Source organism: Limulus polyphemus, unplaced genomic scaffold (assembly GCF_000517525.1).
Source record: "Limulus polyphemus unplaced genomic scaffold, Limulus_polyphemus-2.1.2 Scaffold143, whole genome shotgun sequence".
Lineage (NCBI taxonomy): Eukaryota > Metazoa > Arthropoda > Merostomata > Xiphosura > Limulidae > Limulus > Limulus polyphemus.
The window spans coordinates 444,228-470,001 of NW_013665753.1; the positions used below are offsets into that span (position 1 = coordinate 444,228).

General features: G+C 33.6%; 1 protein-coding gene across 1 annotated transcript in view; it reads left to right on the forward strand.

The window, feature by feature from the left end:
• The window catches only part of LOC106474875 (dynein heavy chain 2, axonemal-like), a 192,529-nt gene that overhangs the window by 20,111 nt on the left and 146,644 nt on the right, over window positions 1-25,774 (forward strand). The window contains exons 8-19 of the mRNA XM_022380112.1: window positions 5,633-5,803; window positions 6,344-6,472; window positions 6,788-6,999; window positions 10,295-10,495; window positions 11,608-11,764; window positions 13,168-13,257; window positions 13,777-14,025; window positions 14,174-14,335; window positions 21,881-22,141; window positions 22,510-22,773; window positions 23,221-23,359; window positions 23,701-23,918. Of these exons, the coding sequence (XP_022235820.1) occupies window positions 5,633-5,803; window positions 6,344-6,472; window positions 6,788-6,999; window positions 10,295-10,495; window positions 11,608-11,764; window positions 13,168-13,257; window positions 13,777-14,025; window positions 14,174-14,335; window positions 21,881-22,141; window positions 22,510-22,773; window positions 23,221-23,359; window positions 23,701-23,918 (2,253 nt within the window). The remainder of the gene's footprint in view (window positions 1-5,632; window positions 5,804-6,343; window positions 6,473-6,787; window positions 7,000-10,294; window positions 10,496-11,607; window positions 11,765-13,167; window positions 13,258-13,776; window positions 14,026-14,173; window positions 14,336-21,880; window positions 22,142-22,509; window positions 22,774-23,220; window positions 23,360-23,700; window positions 23,919-25,774) is intronic.

Below are 25,774 nucleotides of genomic sequence, written 5' to 3' on the forward strand. Positions count from 1 at the left end.
GTATGACAAAATTTTAGTTGTGGTAAAGTGGGAAGGGTGTTACTGCAGAGGTAAACACCTGTTTGAAATTCATCTTAATTCTAAAAATGTAAAATTCAAATCAGGTAGATTTACCTCTGGAATACTGAAAGCCATAATACTGACATTGTAAAGGAGGTGGAAGCTAATAAACACAAAAAATAAACTAAAAATATAAAATTACAAGCTACAGACCAAGAAGATAATAATCTAGACTACAAGAAATACATAGCTAAGTAGAATATCAGTAAATTCCAGAACTAGAAAATAATTTGCATAAATGGATTTGAGAGAGAATAAATGGAGTGGACCAGCATCATAAAAAGAATGGACCTGAATGGTACTCAAAAAGAAGGCAATCTTTTCAGTAGGGTATATCTTCACCAGTGATAACTTTAATTCGTGCAAAGATGTCAGTTTTGTGAGTGATAATGTTGTGCTGAACATGTTTAGCTAATACTGGGACACATATGATGGCATAAACAGGTAGGAGGAATATTATGTCCTATTTAAGTGGTGGAAGGTGCTTGGGGGAACATTCCAGACATGTATTATGAAAGGACATACTCCAAAGGAAGTAGTCGAAGTAGCCTTTCTTCATCCATATAGAAAATGGCCAGTGGATCACATAACTGACAAAATTAGTGGGTGTTAGGGAGAATCCAAAAAATACTCAAGGAGTCCCTAAAAACAACCTCAATTATATGAGTACAGTTCGATGGGAACACAAAACATAAAAAAATAGTTGTTTGTAGCTGAGACATCTATTGATAATGGTAGCCTCATTTCCAGCATTTCTAATGCCACACAAGGATATGCATGTGAAGGTGGGAGAGGTTCCTGCCAAGGCATCATCAACCATTAGGTGGCTCCTTCTGTCCAATTCTGAAAGGCAACATCCTCTCATAGAACTCCAACATACAGGATGGAGTTTTGTCTAGGATAAATACATAGGTATATGCAACATGCAAGAACCCTGACTGAATAAATCCTTATATATAGTGTCTCACATAAGGAGAGGCCATGGTTTGTTTTGTGTATCTATATATATGTATATATAATTAGATAATTTTTCAACCTCAGATGCCTTTAGATTTGTGAATGAAGTGTTGGGCAAGCACAGGAGGTTAAATGACATGCAAGAGTCCTGAGTGGACAAATTGAGATAAATACAGATTCTTCATACATAAGAAGAGACGGTGTTTAATTGTTGTATCTTTCTTGTTTAATACTGTTCTTTTGATGTCAAAATTATTCACAATCTTGTAAATCCTGGAAATAGTTAACAATGGATATTGGGCAGAATGTACAAAAATCAAGCTTGAAGAATAACCACAGGCAGCAAGCAGAATCCTGAAACTAAAGATACAGTGCTGTAAAGAAGGTTAAATATCAACAAAATATATAAAGATTTATCTCTATGCCAACCTATAAGATGTCCACTACAGAGAACAGGAATTGAAAGACATCATCAACTGGTAAAAGTGATGAGATGTAACCTGAGATTCACTATTAAGGTTGTCAGGGACTTCATGATGAGAAAAGCAAATCAGATGCAGAAACTAATTAGTTAATGTGGCTGGAGCAAGATCCATGGAAAAAGAATCATCATAAAACATAAATAACCAACATTGATTCCCTTGAAAAAATTCTATTCTTGTAAGATAGGAACAAACAGTACTGATCAGGCATATAAAATGTTCATTGGAGTAGGTAAATCTATAGGACATAAAATAGTTTTGACCAACTCTTACAACCTAAGTCTCAGGTAGGAAGGCTTTAACAGGTTACAAATATAGAATTTCCCTGAAAAAAAAAAGAGTATGAGAAACATCAGTGGCAAAAAAAATCTGAGAGTCTCCTCCCTGAAGCTAGTAGCAAAACAAGATATAACTTCAGGGAAGATAGTAGAGTTAACAAGTTGTCAAAGGTTATAAAGGTGAAGCCAGGTTTAAATTGCACTGAGAACAATGTGTAGATATTATTAGAGATATCATTAAAAACCTCAATTAAAGACCTTGAAAACGTTGAGGTTGAAAGAGGCATATAACTTCTGTGGCATTGAAAGTGACTGAGAGTGCAGCTCTGTAGTTTGCAATAGAAAGAGCTACATAAAAACTATCAGTGCATTGGAGAAATACAATATACCCAACTTCTCAGGCATCAACTGACAAGATAGAATGTCTGCAAGAATATGACAACACTTGAGCTATCCAAAAAGAAAAGCTATCTTTCCTAACAAAATACTGCATAATATAACTAGCTGTGAAGCTGAGGACAACAAACATTGTGAAAGAATTACCAAAAAAGTAATGGAATAGGTCTTTCTGATCTGGGTGAGAGGAGTGAAAACCATAGTGCAACAGGCCAACATGGGGCAGTAAGAAGAACTAAACAGTGAGGCCAACTGATCTTGACCAATACCTAAGAAGGAAGATGAAGAAAAGGGTAGGCATATAGGAAAAGTTCTCTCAAGCTGGGCTCAAAGCATTTACCAGAAGAGGAAAGCATTAAAGCATCAGAAAATGATGCACTGACATCATGAATGCATCAGTCATAGGATGAACAAACCACTGGCAGAACCAATGAAAAATTAGCTTAGAAAAATACATTATGTGAATAAAGCCAAAAAAAGAGAGAAACTTGAGCAAACAGATGTTGCGAGATCAAGTCCCACACTTAATACTGATATATGCTTCCAAATTGAAGTATTTGTGAGTACTAATTTACAGCAATGGTGTAACCAGTGCAGAAACTCCTGAAATTCTTATTTAACAGAATAATGTGAGAATGGGATATCTGATAACACCACAGACTCCTCAAAACATCCTAGCTCTGGAAAGAGGTATCAGTGAAAAGATCTAGACCCAGAGGAAGTGGAAGACAAGGTGAACCTACAATGGAAAACTTACAAATGAGTCTCATTTGAAGGTAATGGAGAGTAGTAGGTGAAATTCCAAAGACAACAGGATTGACTTCATGAAGGAGCAAGGTTCAACTGACAGTGTGTAAAGTGAGCACTATTTATAGGAATTATTTGAAAAGGTTTTTTGTTGTACTAAACTTGAAGATAGCTTTGATATACGGAAACATCTGTTGGCTGAGTTCTTGCACAGATCTTAAAATATAACGTTCATAAATGGACACATGGGCTCTTATAGATACATAGATCTTGAAAGTCGAGTTGTTTAAAACTTGAAAATAGTGTTGATAACTGGATCAATTGTTGGTTGAGATGTTGCAAAAGAAATATCTGGTGAAGCTTTTTGCCAGACACTAATCATAGCAGAACTGTCTGGAAAATGATCTATAGGAAATAGTACAGCTTATAAAATGAGTCATATCGACATAACCGGTAAAGCAATCACTGATTGGCGTGTCCTTTAGCCAATCAGGAAATGTCACAGACCTACTGAAGAATGTGTAGATTGTATAGGAATTCTTTTTGTAGGCATAGTACAGGTTTATATATTTTAATAAAGGTGGCTTCCAAAATAGAGAGATGAAAGTTCGACTGACCATTTGTAATAATTTCAAACATGCTATCCATGTAGTTGTCAGCACAAGTTGGGCTCACTAGTAAATGCTGGCCAATCGCTGATTCACATTTTGGTGGTAGAACTTTTGTTTTACAGGAGTGACATGGTAAATGCAATCTTTGTGAAGTGCAACCTATGTACCGACATTCGCGGTGGCACAAGAATTCATAAATAACCATACTTTTCTGTGTGGTAGGTATCGTATCTTTGTGTGTTGCAGGCAAGAACTTACGTGTGGAATAAGCACACTAGGGGTTCACTGCACGAAAACATTTAGTAATGGCCTTTTTCAATTGTTTTTCAGATTTTGTTTAAATGTTACCAATCCATGATAGTTTTAGATAAACAGGGCACTTGTTAGGATCAAATTTTGGATCAGATGAGAAGCTCACAATTTTCCTTGATGAAATTTGATTGATGACATTTTCTGGATACCCATTTTCTAGTAAAATAGTTTTAATTGTCTTCAAATCAAAATCTAGTTTAGATTTTGAACAGATAACTAGAGCATGATGGACTAAAGTAGCAATGAGATTCGTTTTGCAACTTTTGAGACTGAAAGTATGCCATCGTGTGTATTGTCTTGTAAAGGTAGGTTTTCTGTATATACTGGTGAGAAAATGAAAGTCATCTTTTTCATCTAAAACATCTAGTAATGATAAAGAGTTATGTTGTTCCTTTTCAAAAGTAAATTTGAGAGCTGAGTGCAATGAGTTGAGGTCTTGTAAGAAACACTCACATTCCTTTTCAGTTTTAAAGATGGCAAATGTGTCATCTACATAGCGGAAGTAAACAGCAGGTCTGGTAACTTTGTTAAATAGTTCTTTTTCATGTAAACCAATAAAAATATTGGCTAGGGCAGGTCCAAGAGGAGAACCCATGGTGACTCCATCAATCCATTGATACATGATATCATTAAAGCTGAATTCTACCGAACGTGTTGTAGTATTCATCAATTCCATAACGGGTCCTTAGGTATTGGAGAGCATTTGAACTTCTCCAACATACAAAGTATCTGCACAAATTTTGATGGTTTCTTCCAGGGGTGCATTAGTAAACAGGCTGCTGATGTCAAAGGAACACAAAAACGATTGTTTAGGGTCAAGGCTAAGGTTCTGTATGGTTGTAGCAAATCAAAAGGAATCTTGAACACAGTTTTCCGAAAAGTATGTTAACACCTGTTCTAAAATTTCCAATAGCCACTTCGCTAATTCATGTTGTGCAGAGCCAATCATAGACAAAATTGGGTGGACTGGTTCATCCTTTTTGTGTGTTTTAGGAAGGCCATACATGCAGGGATGTTGTGAGCCTGAGGGCCTAATCCTGTCATAAATATCATGCCAGTCAGTGATTGCTTTACCGACTTATGTTGATCTGACTCATTTTATAAGCTGTAATATTTCCTTTAGATCATGTTCCAGATGGTTCTGCAATGATTAGTGTCTGCCGAAAAGCTTCAACAGATATTGCTTTTGCAACATCTCAACCAACAATCGGTCCAGTTATCAATGCTATTTTCAAGTTTTGAACAACTCGACTTTCAAGATCTATGTATCTACATGAACCGATGTTTCCATTTATGAATGTTATATTTTAAAATCTGTTTCCATATATCAAAGCTATATTATAGGAATTGTATGGATCTCATATTATCAACAAAACATGTGAAAAAAATATTTCCAAATGAAAAACATGCATCAGTTCCCATAATTTTCCACTGTCCCATCTTCCACGTGACTTATTATGCAAGCATCAGGGGATGTTACATAAGCTCCATTCTCCCACCATGATTTAAGTTTTATTGAAAGTTGTAGTCATAATTAAATTTTGGAGAAGGTATTTCAGAGGTAAATAACTATTGAAATTAATTTTAATTCTAAAAAATGTCAAATTCAAATAAGGTTGACTTACTTATGAAATAAAGAAAGTCAGAGTACCCAAATTTTAAACTCAACAACAATGAAATGCTTTCAGTATTTCTGAGGTAAGTACCTGTTTGAAATACATTTTAATTAAACAAAAAATGTAAAAATTCCAGCTTTAAGAATATTGGTATTTTTGGTTTACTTGCACAGGTTTATTCTTATTGGTTCAAGTACACCAAACAAGTTGATGACCTGTTGGAAGAAGCCTTGCGTTTCAGCATTAAAGGAACCCTTCAGACCCTTTCCCAAGCAGTAAATGGTGATTCTAAATCAGACCCTAGTCCACTGATGAAAGTAATGATGACACTTCAAAATATCAAGGTAAAAATAAGTAAAATATGTTTGAAAGCAAAGTTTTGTGATGGGCATAGCTAGAACTGTGAAAAATAATTCTGAACAAAAATTATATTATCCAATATTTCTTATCCAAATTGACCATCACATGCTTCTACTGGATAAAAAATTAATTTTTTCAAGTTTTCATCATATAAATGTAAATGGGATAAAGCAGTGTGTACTGTAACTAGTTAATATGTTTTATACTCTGTTGAAAAAGAATTAAATATCTAGCTTTAATGATATATAATGTATTAATTATTGAAATTATACATGAAGCTTCTCACAATTGGCTCTGTCTGTATTGTATTTTTCTTTTCTTACTACTTAGCTATGTTGACTAAAATGTAATTTTAGGATGAAAAATGAATAGATTACCATAGTATAAAAACCAAGGAGAGAAAACCTACGTCATTTCTGGTATGATATGAATTTCATTAGAAAATAGTAAATTTATCAAAAATACTTCTTCATCAAACTCATTTTACATGATGTTGTAATGGAGTGTTATTTTTTCCTTTAAAGATTGAATTCTTCCCAAACATCAAATCATTGAATAAACAAATAGTTATAACTGCTCAACGAGTTCTGGACTCTGTTAAAGGTCTTGACAGATTGATAGATGCTTTTACAGAGAAGCCATCACAAAAGGAAGTAAGTAACATTTAGGTTATATTGGGTATTAAGTTTCACAAATATTATAATTATCAGTGCTATGGGAAAGTTCCTGAAAAACATCAAAATTATTTCAGTTTTACGAAAAATTTCTTTAGAATTGTTATAGGTCAGCTATTTTTTTGTTAAGTGTAATTTCAAGAAAAATTAAGTATATTTCATTCAGTTAAACAGTTTTCATTTTGAGTTTAAAATTAAATGTGGTAGTTAGAAATTAAAACAATATTTTGTAGTAGAAACAAAACTTATATTTTACATTAAGTACCATAAGTTATAATCTTTTTTTCTTTACAGTCAGTATATGAAGTAGTGGGAAAAGATTCTGATGTGATAAAGTTAAGAAACTCTATCAAACATGGACTAAAAGAAAATGCAGAAGAAATGATGCAGTACTTAAGGTCATGGGATAAATTCCGACACATGTGGGAAATAGATAAAGATTTATTCATTGAACGCTATCAGCAGTTGAAACTTTCTGTTACGTCATTTGATTCAGATATTGCAAGGTATAAGACAATTAAAATATAACCTACATTTTTTTATTTGGAGGTGTGTACTAGTATATTTTGTAATATGATTTCATTTATGGTTTATGATGTTTATCAGTTTTAGCTCTTACCCATGCTGTATTGAATCTACCTAAGCCTTTTTTGTACTTCTGAGACAGAATTTCTCAGGTATGTTTTTTTTTCCTTCATTTTGCACTTCATTCCCTGTTTCTTACTTTTATGGTTTTTTTTTTTACTTTCTATCCAGATATGCAAGTCCATAGTTGATTATTTTTGCCCAGCTTTGGTACATGTATGCTTTGTTCTCTTTCCTTTATTACCTCACATACATGGGCATAACATCAGACTATAATACTGTTCTTATACTCTTAAACTCTGGAGTCTTTTTTTCAAGCTTGGGGGGTCTGATCCTCTGTCTTTTGTTTAACTTACTTAGGCTTAATTTTCCCACCTTTGTCTTTCACTCTCTACCTTTTTACATTATTTTTCCTCCTTTCACCTTCTATCCATGTTAATACATTATTCCCTTGAGGGGTTTCATTTGTCTTCTCTACAGAGACATATTTATCTTCCTCAGCCTTCTCACTTCGTATTTGGTTGTTCTGTTGCTAGAATGTTTTGGGGCGAGATGCTCTTCTTACTCAAGTGAATTTGTCTCCCTTTCATCTGACTCCTTTTCTCTGCTAGTGTGATTTTACTGGAGTCACATTTTGGAGCTACATTCCAGTGTTCTTCCTTATTGTCATTGGTTTTCCTTCTCTCCCATACTCCTTCGTTACCTCTTTCTGTCTCCTGAGAGTCGTGCTACTTCTTCTTTCCCTATTCCCACATCCCGTTTCTCTGTTCCCACCTGTCCTTCCACTGCTCATAGACTTCAGTACTGTCAGTCTTGGGTATGGCTGTCTTATAGGTTCAGGGACTTTGCAGACTTTTGCCCTTCATTTGCAGCTGATTGTTGGGTATTGGGAGTTCTTTCAGAGCCTTACCCTTCTTTCTTTTTTTTCGTCTCTTCCTCCACTCTACCGTGTTTCTGTTACTTTCCCTCCTCCAGGGGATATTGTTTCTTGCCTTCATTAGTCTGTTACACTATTGGACTTAATGGCTATAGACTCTATCAAATGGGTTTCTCATCCTTTTCAAGGATTTTATTCCTGTCTTTTTATTGTTCCCAAGGAATTAGGGGGTTGGCATCTGGTCATAGATATTCAAGTCTTAGTTAGTTTCAAGACCTCCCTCGATTTACCTTGGAGACTTTTCTTACCCTACTGTGTGATCTTTTGTTACAGGTCTTTAGTTGACCAAGGTGGATGTCTTGGATCCTTATTTTCACATTTTAATCAGTCTAAACAAGCCACTTACAGTCATCTTCTTCTCCTCACACCCATTCAGTATATCTTTCATTTGGGTGTTTTTCAGTTTGCATTTCTGCTGGGCCAAGCCTTCTCCTCTTCTTTTGAGGGACATGGAGAAATTAGTTTCCTATGTCAGATCCTCTCCTTCTCTCATTGTGCAGAAAGTTCTCTCTTTTTTAGGAACTTGGGCTTGCTTCCATTGAATTCCTTATCTCCTTAGGTTGTGCTAATTTGTGATGTCTGAAATGGACTTTGCACAATCAATAGAATATTGCTCAGAGATCCCTTGACTGCTTCATTCAACTTCCCTTTTCATACAGATTGATTTTGCCTGGTGGCTCGACAGAGACAGCATCTCGGCTGGCATTCCTCTTCATCCTCCTCATCTAGATCTTCATCTGATTGCAGATGCATCTCTGATGAGGAGGGGCATATTTGGACACTCAGGAGATAGCTGGTCAATGGTTTGTGGTCAAATTAGATCTTCAAATCAATCTCTTGGAGCTCTTGGCTGTTCATTGGGCATTGGATCAAATCTTTCCTATGGTTCGAGGGCAACTCTTCATGGTCTATTCAACCATTGTCACTTCTGTCAATTGTCAAGGAGGTATTCTGGTCTTGTTCTCTTTATTTTCAAAAACTTGGTTTCCTTTTCTGGGCCCACTCTTGAGAAGTTTGGCTTATTGCCTATCATATCCCAAATGGCCTGAATCTTGTCATTTATCATCTTTCTCATCTTGACAAGATTCTCTTGATGGTCCTTTAATCTGCAGGTGTTCCAGTGGTTATGCTCACAGCTGTGTACTCCCTTTCTGGATGCTTTTGCCACTCATCTTAACACCAAACTTCCCCTGTTATTCTGCATTAGGAGGATGTGTCATTCTTCTATTGACGGAGGATTTTTGCATGCTACGATACAGCTATACTACATGTAAACACATGAAATTAGGTTGGAGCTTCAAGGCTAGTGCCAAGCAAAAATTGCACAAAAAAAGGATAATGCAAATCAAGGAAGTGAAACTTAGTGTTGGAAAATGTTAACTTTTATTTAAATGATAGAAATATAAGGGCTTACTAGACAAAAACGATTTTATATAATTTCAAAATATTTCTGTGTTTTAGTTTGTTACACATTTGTAACTTATATTTCCAGTTAACTTAAAAACATATTGCTGTAGCTTTTATTATTTCAGTGTTTTAAAATATATATGAAATTTTTGTAATGTTTTATAGATTGGTGAAGTTCCTTGTACTTTTCAAAATTGGAGTTATTTTCTGTAATTATTAGTATGATTATAAAAGTTAGCTGTGACGTTCAATGTATTGTTATTTTAATTATTTTGAAATGCATATTAGGTAGGTTCCTTCTAGTTTTTAAAGTTTTGTGTTATGGATTTTTTGTGCAAAAGCAGTTGTTGTTGTCCAATATGTTTAGTCCACTGGTGGGACAGCAGAAAGTCGATGGACTTACAATGGTAAAATCCGGGGTTAAATTCCCCGCAGTGGACACAGCAGATAGCCTAATGTGGCTTTGCTCTAAAAAAACAACACACACACACACAAAAACACACACCCATTATGTTTAGTAGGGAATTAGTTCTGAAACATTCTTCCATTATCAAATGCTTTTGTTGATTAGCAAGTAGGGAAAAACATTAGTTAATAAAGAATATGATTGTATAATTACAACATTTTTAATGTGATGATTAACACACGCTTAATTATTCTTATAAAATGAGTAGAAATGTAGGATCATGGAATGAAAGTAAATGATGAAGGACAAGTGTGTAAATTAAAAAATTATCTGAAATCATAGGAAAACTATCAGCTGACGTTTTATTCAAAAATCTTAAAAGTTTAAAGTTTTTATTTAATTTCTTGTTTAAAAGATCATAAAGTAAGAAAAAAGGGGAAATTACAGGTATTTATCAATGCTATAGGTATACTGAATTTTCTAACAATATTCAAATGGAGGAAACTGTTGTGCCAGTGAAGTTTGTTCTGCTGGATAATTCTCCACTAAAGTTTGCCATCCAAGGTCATTGTGTTACATGGCAACAGAAACTTACATCACTTCTTCATTCTCTTGCTCTATCCAAGCTGAAAGATCTTCATAGTTTTATGTCAACAAACAGTGAAAGGTATCATTTTTGTTTTGTTAATCAATAAAGCAGTTATCACTATGTGTTTAGTTAACACTGTTGAAGCTAAAAGAGTTACACTGATTCTGCTCAACTCTGCAGTTGATGTCTAGAGTAGTTACATTAGCACAGTAAAACACAGCTTAATGTCATTTAAGTAAACATAATAGTAATTTTATTATTAATTTTTGTAATTTGTTAGGCTTTTCTTTTCTTCTTATTTGTAAACTATGTAACAATCAATAACAATAAGAATTAGTATTTTACAAAAAAAAGAAAAGAAAGAAAAAACACTTTTAACACAGTACATTTTTAAAAAGGTATTCGTAGGAATTTAACAGTACCTAATCATGAAAAGCGTAAATGTTTGTTTCCCCTTGTAGAACATCTGTTTTGCAGTAAGAAATGTTTTACAATGGATTCAACAAATGACTTAACTGTCTATTGAACCAAGTAAACACAAAAACAAGATAAATTTATCAACAGATGCATATATAGTTACACTGGTTGCATCATTTATAAAGTGTGTGTGCAGTAAGGTTTTAGAATCCAAAGGCAAGTCAAAGTTATCTGCTATGCCAGATGTGAATATGCATTCTAGTTAAAAATAGGCAGTAACTAATTTTTACATTGAAATTATAATATTTATGTAAGTAACAGCTGGTCTTTAACCCCCCATCGTCTTTAACTTAAAATTGTCCTCTGTCTTTGCTGATATAGTCCCCTGGTGGTTCAGTGGTAAACTTGAGATTCTGTAACACTAAAGTCTGAGTCTCAATCACTCCAGTAGACAAAACACAGATAGCCTCTTGTGTAGCTTTATACAAAAAGAAGTGAAATAACAAACTTGCTAATATTACAGTTTAAATGTTTTTTTAGGAATTATACATAGAAGCTCAGAAGGAATAGTGAAAATTATTTATTTGCAAATTAATTGTGAAGAAAACTAGTTACCCTTCAATAAATTTAAGTAATGAAAGGAAATTGTGTTAGTTATATTGATATTGATAACATGTTATACATAAGATACAAAATAATACCTTAGCATGCTTGTGAATTTTAGGAAGAAACTATGTAAGAAATTGGCATAAACAACTGTTTACTCATTATAGGTTGCAAAAGGTACCAGATACTTTGCAAGATCTACGATTCAGTATTGCTCTTTATGAGCAATTGAAACAAGAAATGGAAATCAAACATGCTGAGTTCGAACCTCTCAACCAGCAATTTGTTATCCTGAATAAATATGAAGTCTCTGTAGAACCAAAAGTAAAGATTTCATTATTACATTTAATGAAACTGAGTCTTAAGACTTTTTGATAATCATGCATCTTTAGTAAAAATAAAGAATGATAGCACAATTTGCTACTTTTGTTTCTTTTAGGCTCTCTATTTTTATTACAACTGTACTTAAAAAAACTGTAAATAAGTTTCGAATATGCAGATGCTCATGAGTAAACATGGCAAATAATTCTTGCTTGAGATAATTTGATGGTACATGGTAATATGGTGGATTAATTATACTGGAAAATATGTTAGACATAATAATGTTTGTCAAATTAGATTCTGCCATATATAACAACTTATGAAAATATAAGTGACAGCTATTTTAAAAAATCCTTGTCCTCAAATTCTGAATTCCATGCATCTTAACAGAGTTGAGTTTAAAATTTGATTGTACTACAACATCTGTTATACGTTCTCCCTATTTTGCTTAAAATTATATGTTTGTGCAAAAAGCACCAGTTTATCATAAAGTGTAGAAATGGCAATAGAGAGTTCTTACAAGTAGTGAAAAAGTAAATGTTATACTCATATTGGATACAAAACTAGTATTTTGAATTTTATATAAGATATTTTCATATTGTACTGAACTTAATAACAAGCAGTGTGAGACTTAAAAGAACTACCTTGACGTAGAATAATATGTCTCACATTAATGTCAGTATACGTTACTATTGTTTCACAGGTATAGTCCTAAATATTTTAACAGAACAATATAATTTATACAAAAGCTGCAATTTGCTTTGTCTGGTAATTTTATAGGCTATAGATGCCTCTAAAATTTGGCTTTGATTTACTTCTTTAATATCTTTCCTAAATATTGCTTTTCTTCTTAAAAGTGCTTTATTTTAATATTATAAAAAAGTAGTCTGATTAATTAAGTGATTAGTTATCATCATGGGCATCAAATTGAAAGTTTCTTATTGAATTTTCTTATCTTTCACAGTAAATAAGCCAGAATTTAACATTGTGAGCAATTTTAAATGATTGAGCATTGTTGATCTGATGGTTTCGAGAGATGTTGAGCAGATTAAGTTTAAAGTGAGGTAACTTTGAAGAATTTCCATTAAGATTTGAGTAATATTTTCATTATTTATATGTTCACATAATAGTTAAACTGGAAATTAAAACTGTGAATAATAGTTTTAGATGATTGACTTAAATACGTATTACTGAACAGGATTCAACAGACAGTTTGAGGAGATTTTTTAAGAACTAGATATAAAGTGTGGGTTGCATTGAAGAAAAACCATGAATACTATGTTAAAATATTTTTTGCATTTTATTATTTTTTATAATTGATAAACCAGAAATTAAAAATTATGAATATGGTCTTAAAATGATTGAAATTACTACACAATACTGAATTATAAACATCTATTTAACAGTTTCAGAAAATGTTAGAAGAATTAGATGAAAAGTGGAACAGTTTTGAAGGTTCAATGAAACAAGCAGAAGAGATGCTGAAAAAAAATAAAGTAAACTGAAAATTTTTCACAGCCAACAGTAAAAAATTGCTTGGATATTTCATATGAAAATAACTGACTTTGTTTTTATATTTGAATTTATCTTTTCTTTTACATTTGAGCTTCTTTCTTAATTTTTGTTATACTTCTGTAATTATTTGTGTTCCTAGTATAGTGATAGTTATACTATATTATGCGTTATGAAATGGAATAAGAAACAGTATGGGTTAAAATAATACATATATAAAAATATGCAATAAGGTAAAAGGACGGATAAGAATTGTAACATATTTTGTTTAAAATACCTTTTATAAATTATTTTTTAGAGTTGAGCAAATTGTGAATAAATATGAATTCAAAACATTTTGTAAAAATTTCATTCCAAAATCTTAATTAATTATATAATAATGAAAAAGTTTTGAATTTTTTAAATCAAGAACTTCACTGTTAATTAAGCCTGAGTTAGATACATGTTAAAAACTTTCAGGTTTACCTATAAGAGATACCACATTAAACAAGTTATTTTCATAGGAACGTTTCAAAGCTGGTCTTCTTCAGTCGGCAGAAGATTTCAAGCAACAATCAGCATATCTAATGAGTGAATTCAATGAGAAAGGTCCCCTTAACATCAGTGTCAACTCACAAGATGCTTTGTTTGATATATCTAATTTTCAACAGCAGGTAATACAAATGAGAGAGAAGGAATCTGATATTAAAGAGGGGCTCCAGTTGTTCAAGTTGGAAATACCCTCATCAAGAATCCTAGAAAATCTAGAAAAGGTACTGGTTTTGATTCATTCACACATTTGGTTTAATTAATCTCTATATTTTTTCTGTGCCTAACAATATTCTTTGTGTTTAACACCAAGATTAGAGAAAGAAATCACTGGAGAAAATTTGGAAATATGTGTTAAATCTTTTATTTTAGGATTTGAATCATCTAGAACAGATATGGAAGCTGACTCAAGACTGGGAAAACCAGTGGAACCAATGGAGAACAACTTATTTCCAGGACTTAATACTAGAAAACATGGAGAGTACTTCTCAAGAGCTGTTAAAGAAACTAGACAAGTTTATTAAAGATCCTAAGGCATGCTCATACTTTTGTATTTTGGAGTTTCAAAGTTATCTTGCATTATTGCATGCATTTTTTTAAAATATGGATAGTATTACCTGAGGTACTGTTGAATGCTATAATATCATGGAGTTCTTTACAAATTCACTATTGACTCGCATGCCAATTAAAAAAATAGTTATTGTTGATTTATTGCAGAAATATAAAATTTATAAATAATTCTTACTCAAAGCATTTATTGAATTAAATACAGCAATGAGTTTTTGTTTCAATAATTAAAATGATTAACCCTATGTGCATGGATGGGGGTCAAAGTGCACCTGCAAAGACCTTTTACAGAGTACCATTCAACATGATATTATGTATTTGATGTCAGAGTTAACAACTATTCATTTCCCCCAACACTGCTGATAAATACCAGATACAGTATACAGGGATACTACTATGCATTTCAGAGGTTCTAGAGGTTATGCAAATATAATATACAAATTATATGGTGGACTAAAGTATTTTTACTTTGCACATGAATATCACATTGCACTCTGACTTGTAGGAGTCTGAGTCAGCCTTTCTTTGGCAATTCATAGAAATATCTTGAGTAAAGATACTTTTGTAACACATCTCATTTTCTGTGTACAACAGACAAAGCTAGGCCTACTTTAGTTATGTAAAGATAAATACATTAATCTTCTCTGTACAGGTTTGGTAATTTTGACTAACCTTGCAACTACCATGTAACCATGAAACTATACCTACTGTAACTTTTAATGTAGTGTTTTTTTTACAAAATTTGGCAAACTTTTATTCAACATTATCAGCATTTTGTAAATTTCAAAAATCAGGTTTTTAGTTAAGTAATTTTACTAAATAATTGTCTGTGAACTTATGAAGTCTGACTAGTCTGAGTGCAAGTTGATTTTCTTGTTAAGGCTAAAAATACTTTTTTCATCCCAAAGTTTTCATTTGCATAACCTTCAGAACCTTTTATATGAATATCGAAAGTTTTTCTTTGGTAAAATTTTATATTTTATCTGTTATTTTCCCCACCTTAACACACTACAAGTTCCATCCATTTGAACAGTCTTGTAACCACTGCAAAAAATATGAAATAAATTGAAATTACCCATTTTTCTTTGTAGGGTGACTACAGATTGTAACAGAAAATTACAATTATTTATCAGGTTCATAACAGTTTACATCAGCGTTAATTTAATTTTATTGTTTTATTGCTCTTTGAACCATGTCTAACTACTAAACCCATGTAACAAGCTAAAAATCGCCCAATCACCCAACAAACACATAGCTCAAATTACAGTTTTGAACTACGTAATGCACAAACTTCTCATGTGCATACCTCATAGGAGAAATTAATTTAATTATTTTTTATTTAATTTTTTTTCATTTATGTTCTCTTATATAACCTAATGAGTTTATAGTTTTATATTGTAGTTGCTTTTATAACAATAAATAAAAAATATATATAAAAAACAAGAAATTTAGTTCTTACATGTGGGTATTATACTATTTTTGGAGTTTAAGACTCAAATTGTCAATAAAAAGTCATCTCTCATATTTTCAATAGTTGTTGTTAGTACTGTACTGAATTTTTATTTATTTTAAATATTTAATTTGAAACATAGAAAACTAATACATGCAAAGCATACAATGTTGTATAACTATTATAAGCTAACTGGCTTTTTAACTAAACTATGGGTGTGTTAAAATAATTCCCTTAACTGGTTATGCTGAACTTTGAATCTGTATGCTTGATAAATCAAAAGCTATCATGAGAATGAGTTAGCATAATATATAAATCAGTGAATTAACTTCTTCTCTTCATGTTAAATATAAATAATGTAATAGCAAACATCATTTTTTGAAAGACAGTATGTGATAGGAGGGTGTTGCATATAGTTGGTTTGATTTTCTAGTTCATACCTAAGTAAAACAAGATTACTGAAGGCTATAAAGTTAGAATATGTGTTAACAACATCATAATATAAATTTGTAATTTGCATTGAAACTCAGAAGTTCAAATATGGTGGAAAGATGATATAATTTGTGCAATTAGTGCAAACAAGTGTCACAAGATATAGAAAAGTGAAGATTGAAAATGTATATAAATATTTTCTTTTGAAATTAGAAAATTAAAACTTGTATAATATTAAAAGTTGATTCATTAACTGTGTTTTGATGCTATGTATATTGACATGCATTGATAGTAAAGTAGTTTAATTAAATTTTTAAGGTAATTCTGTAAAACGGTTGTAACATGCACACTTTTACTTACCAATATCCACAGGGTTAACTTAAGTCCAACTTATGTATGTTATTTCTTAAACACTGAATTCATTTATTTGGAAGGAACTCTGATTTTTTTCTCAACAGTTTAGCACCTTGAACTGATTCTTTTACTACTAATAACAGGTTTACTTTTATAGCTTACATCTCTATATATACTTTATAACTTAGAATTTTCTCAAATAAGAATTCTGCAAAATAGCAGCATGATTACATGTTTAGCTCATTAAAAACCTCATCATCTATCAGTCAAACAATTAATGCTTATCTGTACATGTATAAATATCTGATAAATGTTTACATAAAAAACATTACAATATCAATACATATATTAACATTTTGTCAATCCAACTTTTGTGTCTGCCATGAGTAGGATTGAATTCATAACCTCTTGCATGCCAGATGAGTGATTTAATAATTGAGCTGAAAAGTTAACCACTAGTATTTGCTGATAAGACACTTTTTAACAACTCAAAGTACACTTTCACAATCAAGGCACATCTTCTGACAATACATCAGGAGCATGGTATGACCACTAATAGGGTGCCAGTTTTTCTGTGGTAATCCAATTTTTGTGTTTTCATTGAACCTGAGATTTATTGTATATATGCCAGATGGGAGTTTTCAACTGAGCTAAATGGTTAACCCAGTAATTAAGGCACTTTTTAACACCTAGAACTACCCTAAAATATTGCAGAATAATAATTTTATATGCTACTACATGGAATTCTGACTTCTTAATAATATAATAGTACCAGTTTTAAAGTAAATTTTCCAGTACAGTACATTACCTCCACTCACATAAATAGCTATTCTCATTCAGTGCTGCCTTCTGTATGCAAAAGTTTTTTTTGAATGTCACAAGCCTTGAGCTTCCACATACCTAATAATCAACTGAATCAAATGCATCTTGTATGTAAATCATCATGCAACAACCCTCCACCAGTAAGAGTGCAACACACTCTCTTGATGCATGTGACTTCTCGTTTGGCAGTACTCATATCATGACATTTTTGTTGTGCTCTTCGAATTTGTTCAACTTCATGTTTTATTTTGTTATTATTCTGAAGTGGATTTGTTTTTCTCAATGGTTAACGACTTTTCTGATAACTTATTGTCCCAGTTTTTATTTTTTTTCTCTTCATCAAATAGTTGTGTTTAATTTTCATTTTTACACAATGAATTCTGAAGTTCAGTTTACCACTTTGGAGATAATACCTTTTACTAGCGCACTCATACAGGCTATGGGTGTGGGCGACTCATATTTGGATTTATCGACTATCATCCCCTGTGAGATTGATTGTTATATGAGTCAACCTGCTTCTCCTGATCTTGCCCTTATCCCTCATGAATAAGTTGAACCTGTTCAGCTCAATGAGGATTTTGATGGCCTTTTTCCTCCACATAATTTTGTTCCCTACTGTGAAATCAGCTATGTCTAATACAGCTTTTTAGACATGATTTCTCAGGCATGTTCTGTTTTATCCATTTCCCTGATTCTGTATGATCCTGTCCTTCTTTGTTACATGATACCTCTTCCTCTCAAAATATGGTTTTCCTCCCCCCCTCAGATATTAGGGTTCATGCTGCATGTTTTGTTTCTCAGATGGTTGAGGGTGCCAGCATGCCTCACCCTCTATGGGCTTTGGATCAGTTTACCTTGGCCTACCATCTGGCCAACTGTCCTTTTCTTGATTACCAATAGTTAGAATCGATTTTACCTATATGGGGTGGGAGGGGCAGATGGACCCTGATCATCCTGTTTATTTATCCCACACTCAGTTTTTCCACCTCATCTTACCCTATTGACTCTCCTACGGTACTTGTCTATCATGCGCCTCCTTTTCGAGGTGATCCACAGACATCCTGAGGGGTTTGGGGGGGGGGGGTGCCTCACCCTGATTACTTTCACATTAGCACATTTATCTTCTTTGGCTCTGACTTGGCATGGCCAGGTGGTTAGGGAGCTTGACTCACAATCTGAGGGTTGCGAGTTTGAATCCCCATCCCACCAAACATGCTCACCCTTTCAGCCATGGGGCATTATAATGTTAATCCCACCAATTATTGGTAAAAGAGTAGCCCAAGAGTTGGCGGTTGGTGATGATGACTAGCTGCTTTCCCTCTAGTCTTACACTGCTAAATTAGGGACAGATAGTGCAGATACCCCTCGTGTAGCTTTGTGCGAAATTCAAAAATAAACAAACAAACAAACAATATTTGGCTCCAGCCTCACACACGTGTTTCCTCTGTTGTTAGGATCTCCTTGGGAGGTATGGAGCCTTGTCCCAAGTTATTTTTGTTGGGTTGTCAAGGCATTTGCTTATCACATATATGCTCGTGTGTTGCTTTTCCATCATTACATGGTTGACTGGCTTCTGTTAGCTCGTTCTGAACAGGAATCTGCCCATTACACTCATCTGCTGCTCCTGGAGGCAGCTCATGATTAATCAAATTGGAGAAGTCATTCCTACCTACTCAATATCTTGTCCATTTGGGTGTCTTTTTCAACACTCATCTTAGTAGGGTCCAACCTTCTCCTCTTCGACTTTGTTCAATGGAACTTTCAGTTCTCCTCATCCTTACTGCTCCCTCTCTTACAGCTTGTGAGGTTCTATCACTTTTGGGGATGTGGTTTATTATGGAGGCCTTTATTCATTTGGGTCAAGAACATATGAGGTATCTTCAGTGGACTCTACCCGAGCAATGTAATCTTGCGCAAAGGCTCCTATTTCCCTTCCTCCTTTCCTTTTAGGTGATCTGCATTGGTAGTTGGACAAGGCTCACATGTCAGCAGGGTTCTTATTCCTCTCCCTTGTCCAGACTTACATATCTTCACGGTTGCTTCCCTTCACCCTTCAGGGCTGGAGGATGTGAGTCGATCAGCAGGAAGGTTTAGGTTGGTGGTCTCCAGCCAATAGATCTTACCATATCAACATCCTGGAGCTTTTGGCTGTATGTTGTGCCTTTGATCATTTTCTTCATCTTGTCAGGAATAAGCTGGTCATGATCCATTCTGGCAATTGTACAGTGGTGGCTTATGTCAATCACCCATCCTCATTCCTTTTGTAGTCAGACCTTGGATCTCCTTTTTTGGGCTCACATGCTCGGTATTCATGTCATTGTGTGTCACATTCCAGGTGTGTTTAATCTTATTGTGCATTGTCTTTTCCATCCTGATGGAGTGGTCTCTCAATCCTATGTTTTCCAGTGGCTATGCCTTCAGTGGAGTACATGTAACCTGGATGCATTTGCCACACATACCTCAATACCAAATTACAATTGATTTGGTCTCCAGTTTCTCATTCTCTTGCTCTGGTTATTGATGCTTTCAGTCAAGATTGGACCAACAGAATTCTGTATGTTTATCTCCCTCCCACATATTTTCTTCACAGTGTGATCTCGATCATCCACACCACTCCATGTCAAGTCCTGATTGCTCCATACTGGCTAGCACAACCATGGTTCCCGTAGCTGCTCCAGCTCGATTCTGCCCCTCTGTTACCTCTTACTTCATCCCTTCTTTGTCAATCGAGGTCACCGGCATTTTATCCAGCCCTTCACATCCTCCATCTTCAAATCTGGTTTTTATCTGGTCCTTGGAGAGGAGATCCAGTTTTTATTGGTGGGTTGCTTCTTTTTTAGCTTGTTCCATTCACCCTTCCTCTAGGCATGTTTATTAACACAGGTGAAACATTTTCTGCCATTGGTCTTTGGGTCTGGGGTTTTTCCCCTGCTCAACCCACTGTTCCTGATATCACAGATTTCCTAACTTGACTGTTTGATCAGCGATCTTATTTCTCCTGGATCCCGGGCTGTTTGGCTGCCTTATCCCACCTTTACATTTTTCTAGGTACTGTAATATTTTTACCTCTCCTACCCTCTTGTTGCATTCCAAGCCACTGGGGTTGTAGACCATGGAGGCATCCTTCTGAACGTGATAATAACAGATGATAAATATAATGAAAAAAAAACGCATTCAGATATTATTGTGCTAGGGGCAGTTTCTCTTGGATTGGTTTTGAATGAGATAGTTTACATTACAGAAACGTCTTTCCTGTATCAATTGTCCGGATGTTGGGTTCCCAGATTGGTCAAACAATTTATCATACTGCTATCATGTGTCCCATTCATAGATTGGGGGTATGCAATTCTCTCCAGTCTGCTGAATGTGAGGTGAAGAAGTTATGATCCTCTTACCTACCCCCTACCAGATGGCTGGGTTTTTGTTTGTAATTGACTTGCTGTGTATGGTCCATTACACCTTAGCCACTCTACATCTTTTACTTTCACTCACATTCCAGTACTTTATGGTATTGAGATTTGTTATATGGTAGTTCAGATTGCTATCTCACCATTGTTTTTCCTGTAGGGATGTGCTCCTTCCTTTTTTTTTCTGCCCATGTCTGTGACACATCATTCCACACTAGGTGAATAGTATACCTGGTACAGATGTGGTGCAGTCTCCCATGTATAATCCTCTGCTGTGAGGATCTATTCTTTTAGGGTGTTCTTCAGATGCCTTCAAGGATTACTGCTTTGTTGTTCCCTTACACTGATTCCTCCACCTCTTCAGTGTGGGATTCTAGCTATTTATGTGAGTGGAGATAATGTACCCTGTTGGAAGTTATAATTTTCCTATACTGAAAATTAATTTCCAATAGGTACATACCTCCTCTCACACATCCCACCCTTTCTCCCAACTAAAAACCAGTCCTTCCATTTTGCTACCAAAACTCAGAGTGATTGTTCATTACAATCAAATAGAGGGAGTGATATGCATCAGGAGAGTGTGTCACACTCTTATTGGTGGAGGATTATCTGATGATGATTTACAGACGAGATACATTTGAACCAATTGATTGTAAGGTACAAGGGAGCTCAAGGGTTGTGGCATGCAAAAAGTTTTTTTTCATATAGAGGGCAGCACTGAATGAAAATAACTATTTATGTGAAAGGAAGTAACTACCTATCAGAAATATATTTTCGGTATAGGAAAATTATAACTTTCAATTGTAATTATAAATCTTGCTGAATACGTGTTGAAAGAAAATGCTTATTTTTATTAGAGATACTGTGCAGAAATACTTTTTACATAAAAATTGTTTTGTATCTTTATTTGTGGAAGCAGAGAAGTCTCTTTACTTGCTGTTTATTAACCTTTTAAAGTGATTTTCTGTTTACTTCAAATCATTGTTAGAATTTCGTTAAGTTTATGGAAATATTAAAGGGGCATTTCTGATGTTGAAATATTTGCAGGCCAGTCAATGGGAAGTAGTTGGATTCATGAAGAACAAGTTAGAGCAGTTTCAGCTCTCTTTGCCAGTTGTTAAGCACTTGAGAAATACAGCATTACGAACACGTAACTGGGATCAAATTAGGAAAGTGTTACAGGAAGATTTTGATCCTAAGTCTTCAGACTTTACAATGGAATATATCATTCAAATTGGAGTAGAGAAATATGCTGACCAGATTGAAGCGATATCTGTTACTGCCACAAAAGAATTGGAAATTGAAAATGTGCGATTTATTTACTTCCATTGTTTTATAAAGTTTGAGATTTTAATTATAGAAGGAAATTTTTTAACTCCCAAAACTTAAACTTTTCATCAGAGTTTATCAATTATATGAATTAACAGTTATCAAAAATATTAAAATGAAGATTTGTAAAATGCAAATAAAGATCTGAACGCATATTTATATATATATGTATGTATGTAATTTTTGTGAACAAATTAATATGATAATGTTGTATATATCTTTTGTTATTTTAAATATTTGTTAACTAAAGATTAAATTCTTTGGGTAAACATATAATAACTAATCTGATATAATTTGTTATAAAAGTAATAAATATTTATAGGTTTTAACATCTTATGATGTTTCAGAATATAGAGCAGATCAAGGCTACTTGGGAAGTTGTGACACTCAACATGGTCCATTACAAAGATCATGGTCATTTTCGTCTGTTCGGTGTAGACAATATTTTCCAGACCATAGAGGACAACCTTCTGTTGCTGTCTGGTATGAAAGCTTCTAGATACTTCAAAGCTTTTGAAAAAGACATTGACAAATGGGAAAAGTCATTGTCATTAGTTCAAGAAGTTTTAGAAGTCATATTAAATGTTCAAAGACATTGGATGTATCTGGAAGTAAGATAATCTTGTTTTCATTTCTTTTTGTTAAATGCTGATTTATATTTATTTATTTCTTCTTATGTGTGTGGATTAGGAAATGTTATTTATTTTTGTGGATGGAAGGGCTGGACCTATAATGCAGCATTTTGAAACAAGAACTGCAGTGCGAAAGGCTTGGCTTCTAACATGGTGTATTGAAATTGGCTACTTTAACTGAACTGGAAAAATCTAGTTTTGAAATTCAACTTTTGATGAGAAATTTAGGGAAAATTATTTTTTCATCAATACTTTATCAAATGCTGTAGCTATTTTAGTTGTGTCAGTGATTTTACATAGAAAACTAGACACACAGACATAGTTTTCCATCCATTGTAGTAAAATTTTGGTTATATACCATTTTTGATTTCTTTCTCTTAATGATTTCAAGCATTTATGATATATATAATACTTGTATCATTTCAGAACATTTTTTTAGGAGAAGACATTCGTAAACAGCTTCCTGAAGAATCTGCTCAATTTGATGAAGTGAATAGAAAGTGGCAGTGGCTCACTTCAATGCTACATAAAGAAAATAATGCACTCATGGCCACTCATTACCCAGGTACAAATTATTGCCCTCAAAACTTTTCAGTGGACCATTTTTAATAAAATATGTGTACTTTAAATAAATGGCCAAATGTATTTTTTCCAATCTGTTGGTAAACTTAACTAAAAAAAACTCTGAAAGATTTATAGGTTTGCTCTTAAGTTTACAACATTAACATTATTTATTCTGTCTTAAATAGTTTTGAGAGATACAGTGTTTTAGGTTGGATACATTTACAAAATTATAATGTAGAATTCATTTGAGGTTTTCTACATGTATTTTTTTTAGTAGAGTTCCAACTTGTTTTCTGAACATACGATTCAACATACTATTACTTTTAATTTTAATCTCTTTAGATCTTCTAAGTTTTTTGAATAATACAAGTCAGAAACTAGAAGAAATCCAGCACTCTCTAGACATGTATTTAGAAACAAAACGCCAGCTGTTTCCACGGTTTTATTTCTTATCTAATGATGACCTGCTTGAAATTCTGGGCCAGTTTAAAGACCCTCAAGCTATCCAACCTCATTTGAAAAAGTGTTTTGATAATATTAAATCACTAAAGCTTGGAAAGGTAAGTTTTAAGTTTTATACTAACTGAGAGTATCAGTAAAGGAAGCAAAAATTGTATAAAGGACAATGTTAGATAATAATGTTCCCCTTCTTTCTTTTGTTGTTAGATCCTAAATGATCTCATTAGATATTAATTGCACAATCTTCTTTGTGGAAGATAGTAATTGAATTATTTAACTGATTAAGTTCTTGTGTCTTTAAATTCAAAGCCAAAAGTCTACAAAAAATTGGAAATATGCCCTATTTCAGCAAAATTCTAAAACAAAACAGTTCATGCACAGTGTTGGATAGTTTCCAGTTATCATACAAAAAATTAAAGTAAATAAGTCAGCCAGCTGTGAGTGATGGAAGTCAAAAGTCTATAAAACAAAGTGGAAATGTGTCCTTTTCCAGGTTTTTTTTATATTTCCTTTCTTTTCCAAGAATCTTAAAGTAAAATAGCCCATGTAAACTATTAACAGTTTCCAGTTTCACACAGAATATTATGGTAATTGAACCAGCCAACTCTGGGGTATGGAGGTTAATGCACACATACATACACATACACACATAATGGATTATCTTTATAGTTAGTTTATTCCATATACAGTACTGTGCAAAAATGTTAGGACAAAGTCAAAAATTAGATTTCAGGGTATTTACAAAGAACAATGGAAGGTAAATCACAGGTGAAACATCATAATTTTATTAATGTTCATATTTAGTACAACAGAAACTCAGTGGAAGTGCTTGAGTTCAGCAAACAATTAATATTATTGTGTCCTGCCTTTTGCTTTAATAAGTGCAGACAGTCTTTCATGCATTGTTGCAAGATATTTGGTCAAAGTTCTTTGGGTTTTTACTCCAAATGTCTCTTATACACTCCCATAAATTTTATTTGGAAGTAACTTTTGATTTGTCATGTTTTTTGATCTATTAAATCCAAGATGTGCTCAATTGGGTTGAGATTGGGGCTCTGTGGGGGCCACTGCTTCATTTGAATGACTCCAGTAGCTTCTTTCTTAGCTAAGTAATTTCTGCATAGGTTGGATGAGTGTTTGGGGTCATTATATTCTTGATAGTAGAATGCTTTACTGATATTATACCATGATGAATCAGTATCTGATGGTACTTGCGCTGGTCCATTATTCCATCTATTTTACAAATATCTCCTGTCTCCTCAGCAGAAAAACACCCCCAAATCATCACACTGCCTCCCCTATGCTTCATGGTAAATGCTATGCATTGAAGTAAGTATCTTTCAACTTTCTTCTGCCGGACGTACAACCTATGCTTTGAACCAAATATTTCAAACTTGGACTCATCCGTCCATAACACCACTTTCCAACCATCAACAGTCCAGTTTTTGCACTTTTTAGCAAATTTAAGTCTCTTGACAATATTTGGAGATCAAAGTAAAGGTTTTTTAACTGCTACAGAACCAAATATTCCATTCTCGTTTAGTCTTCTTGATATTGTAGATCTGGGCACTTTTTTGTCATTTGGTACATGGACGTTTATCTCATGCATGAGATCAATGACAGTCTTCCTTCTCTCCCAAAGGCTGCATAAACGAAGATACTTAACATCAGTATCGTTGAGTTTAGTTGTTGTGCCTCTTCTTTTCCTATTTTCAAATTTACCAGTCTCACGATCTAGGGTGTATTTGACAGTGTTTGGGGAGCATTTCAAGTCTGCAGCAATTTGTCAGAGAGTTCAACCAACATCATGTAAAGATTTTTATGGGAACTCTCCAAGCTTTTTGGGCCATGGCATGACAACAAAACTTAATATATAGTGTTAAACACTATTTTTATCCAGGTTTATTTGTGGAGTACTATGAAATTGATTTCTTTGAGCATATACTGGTCCCATATG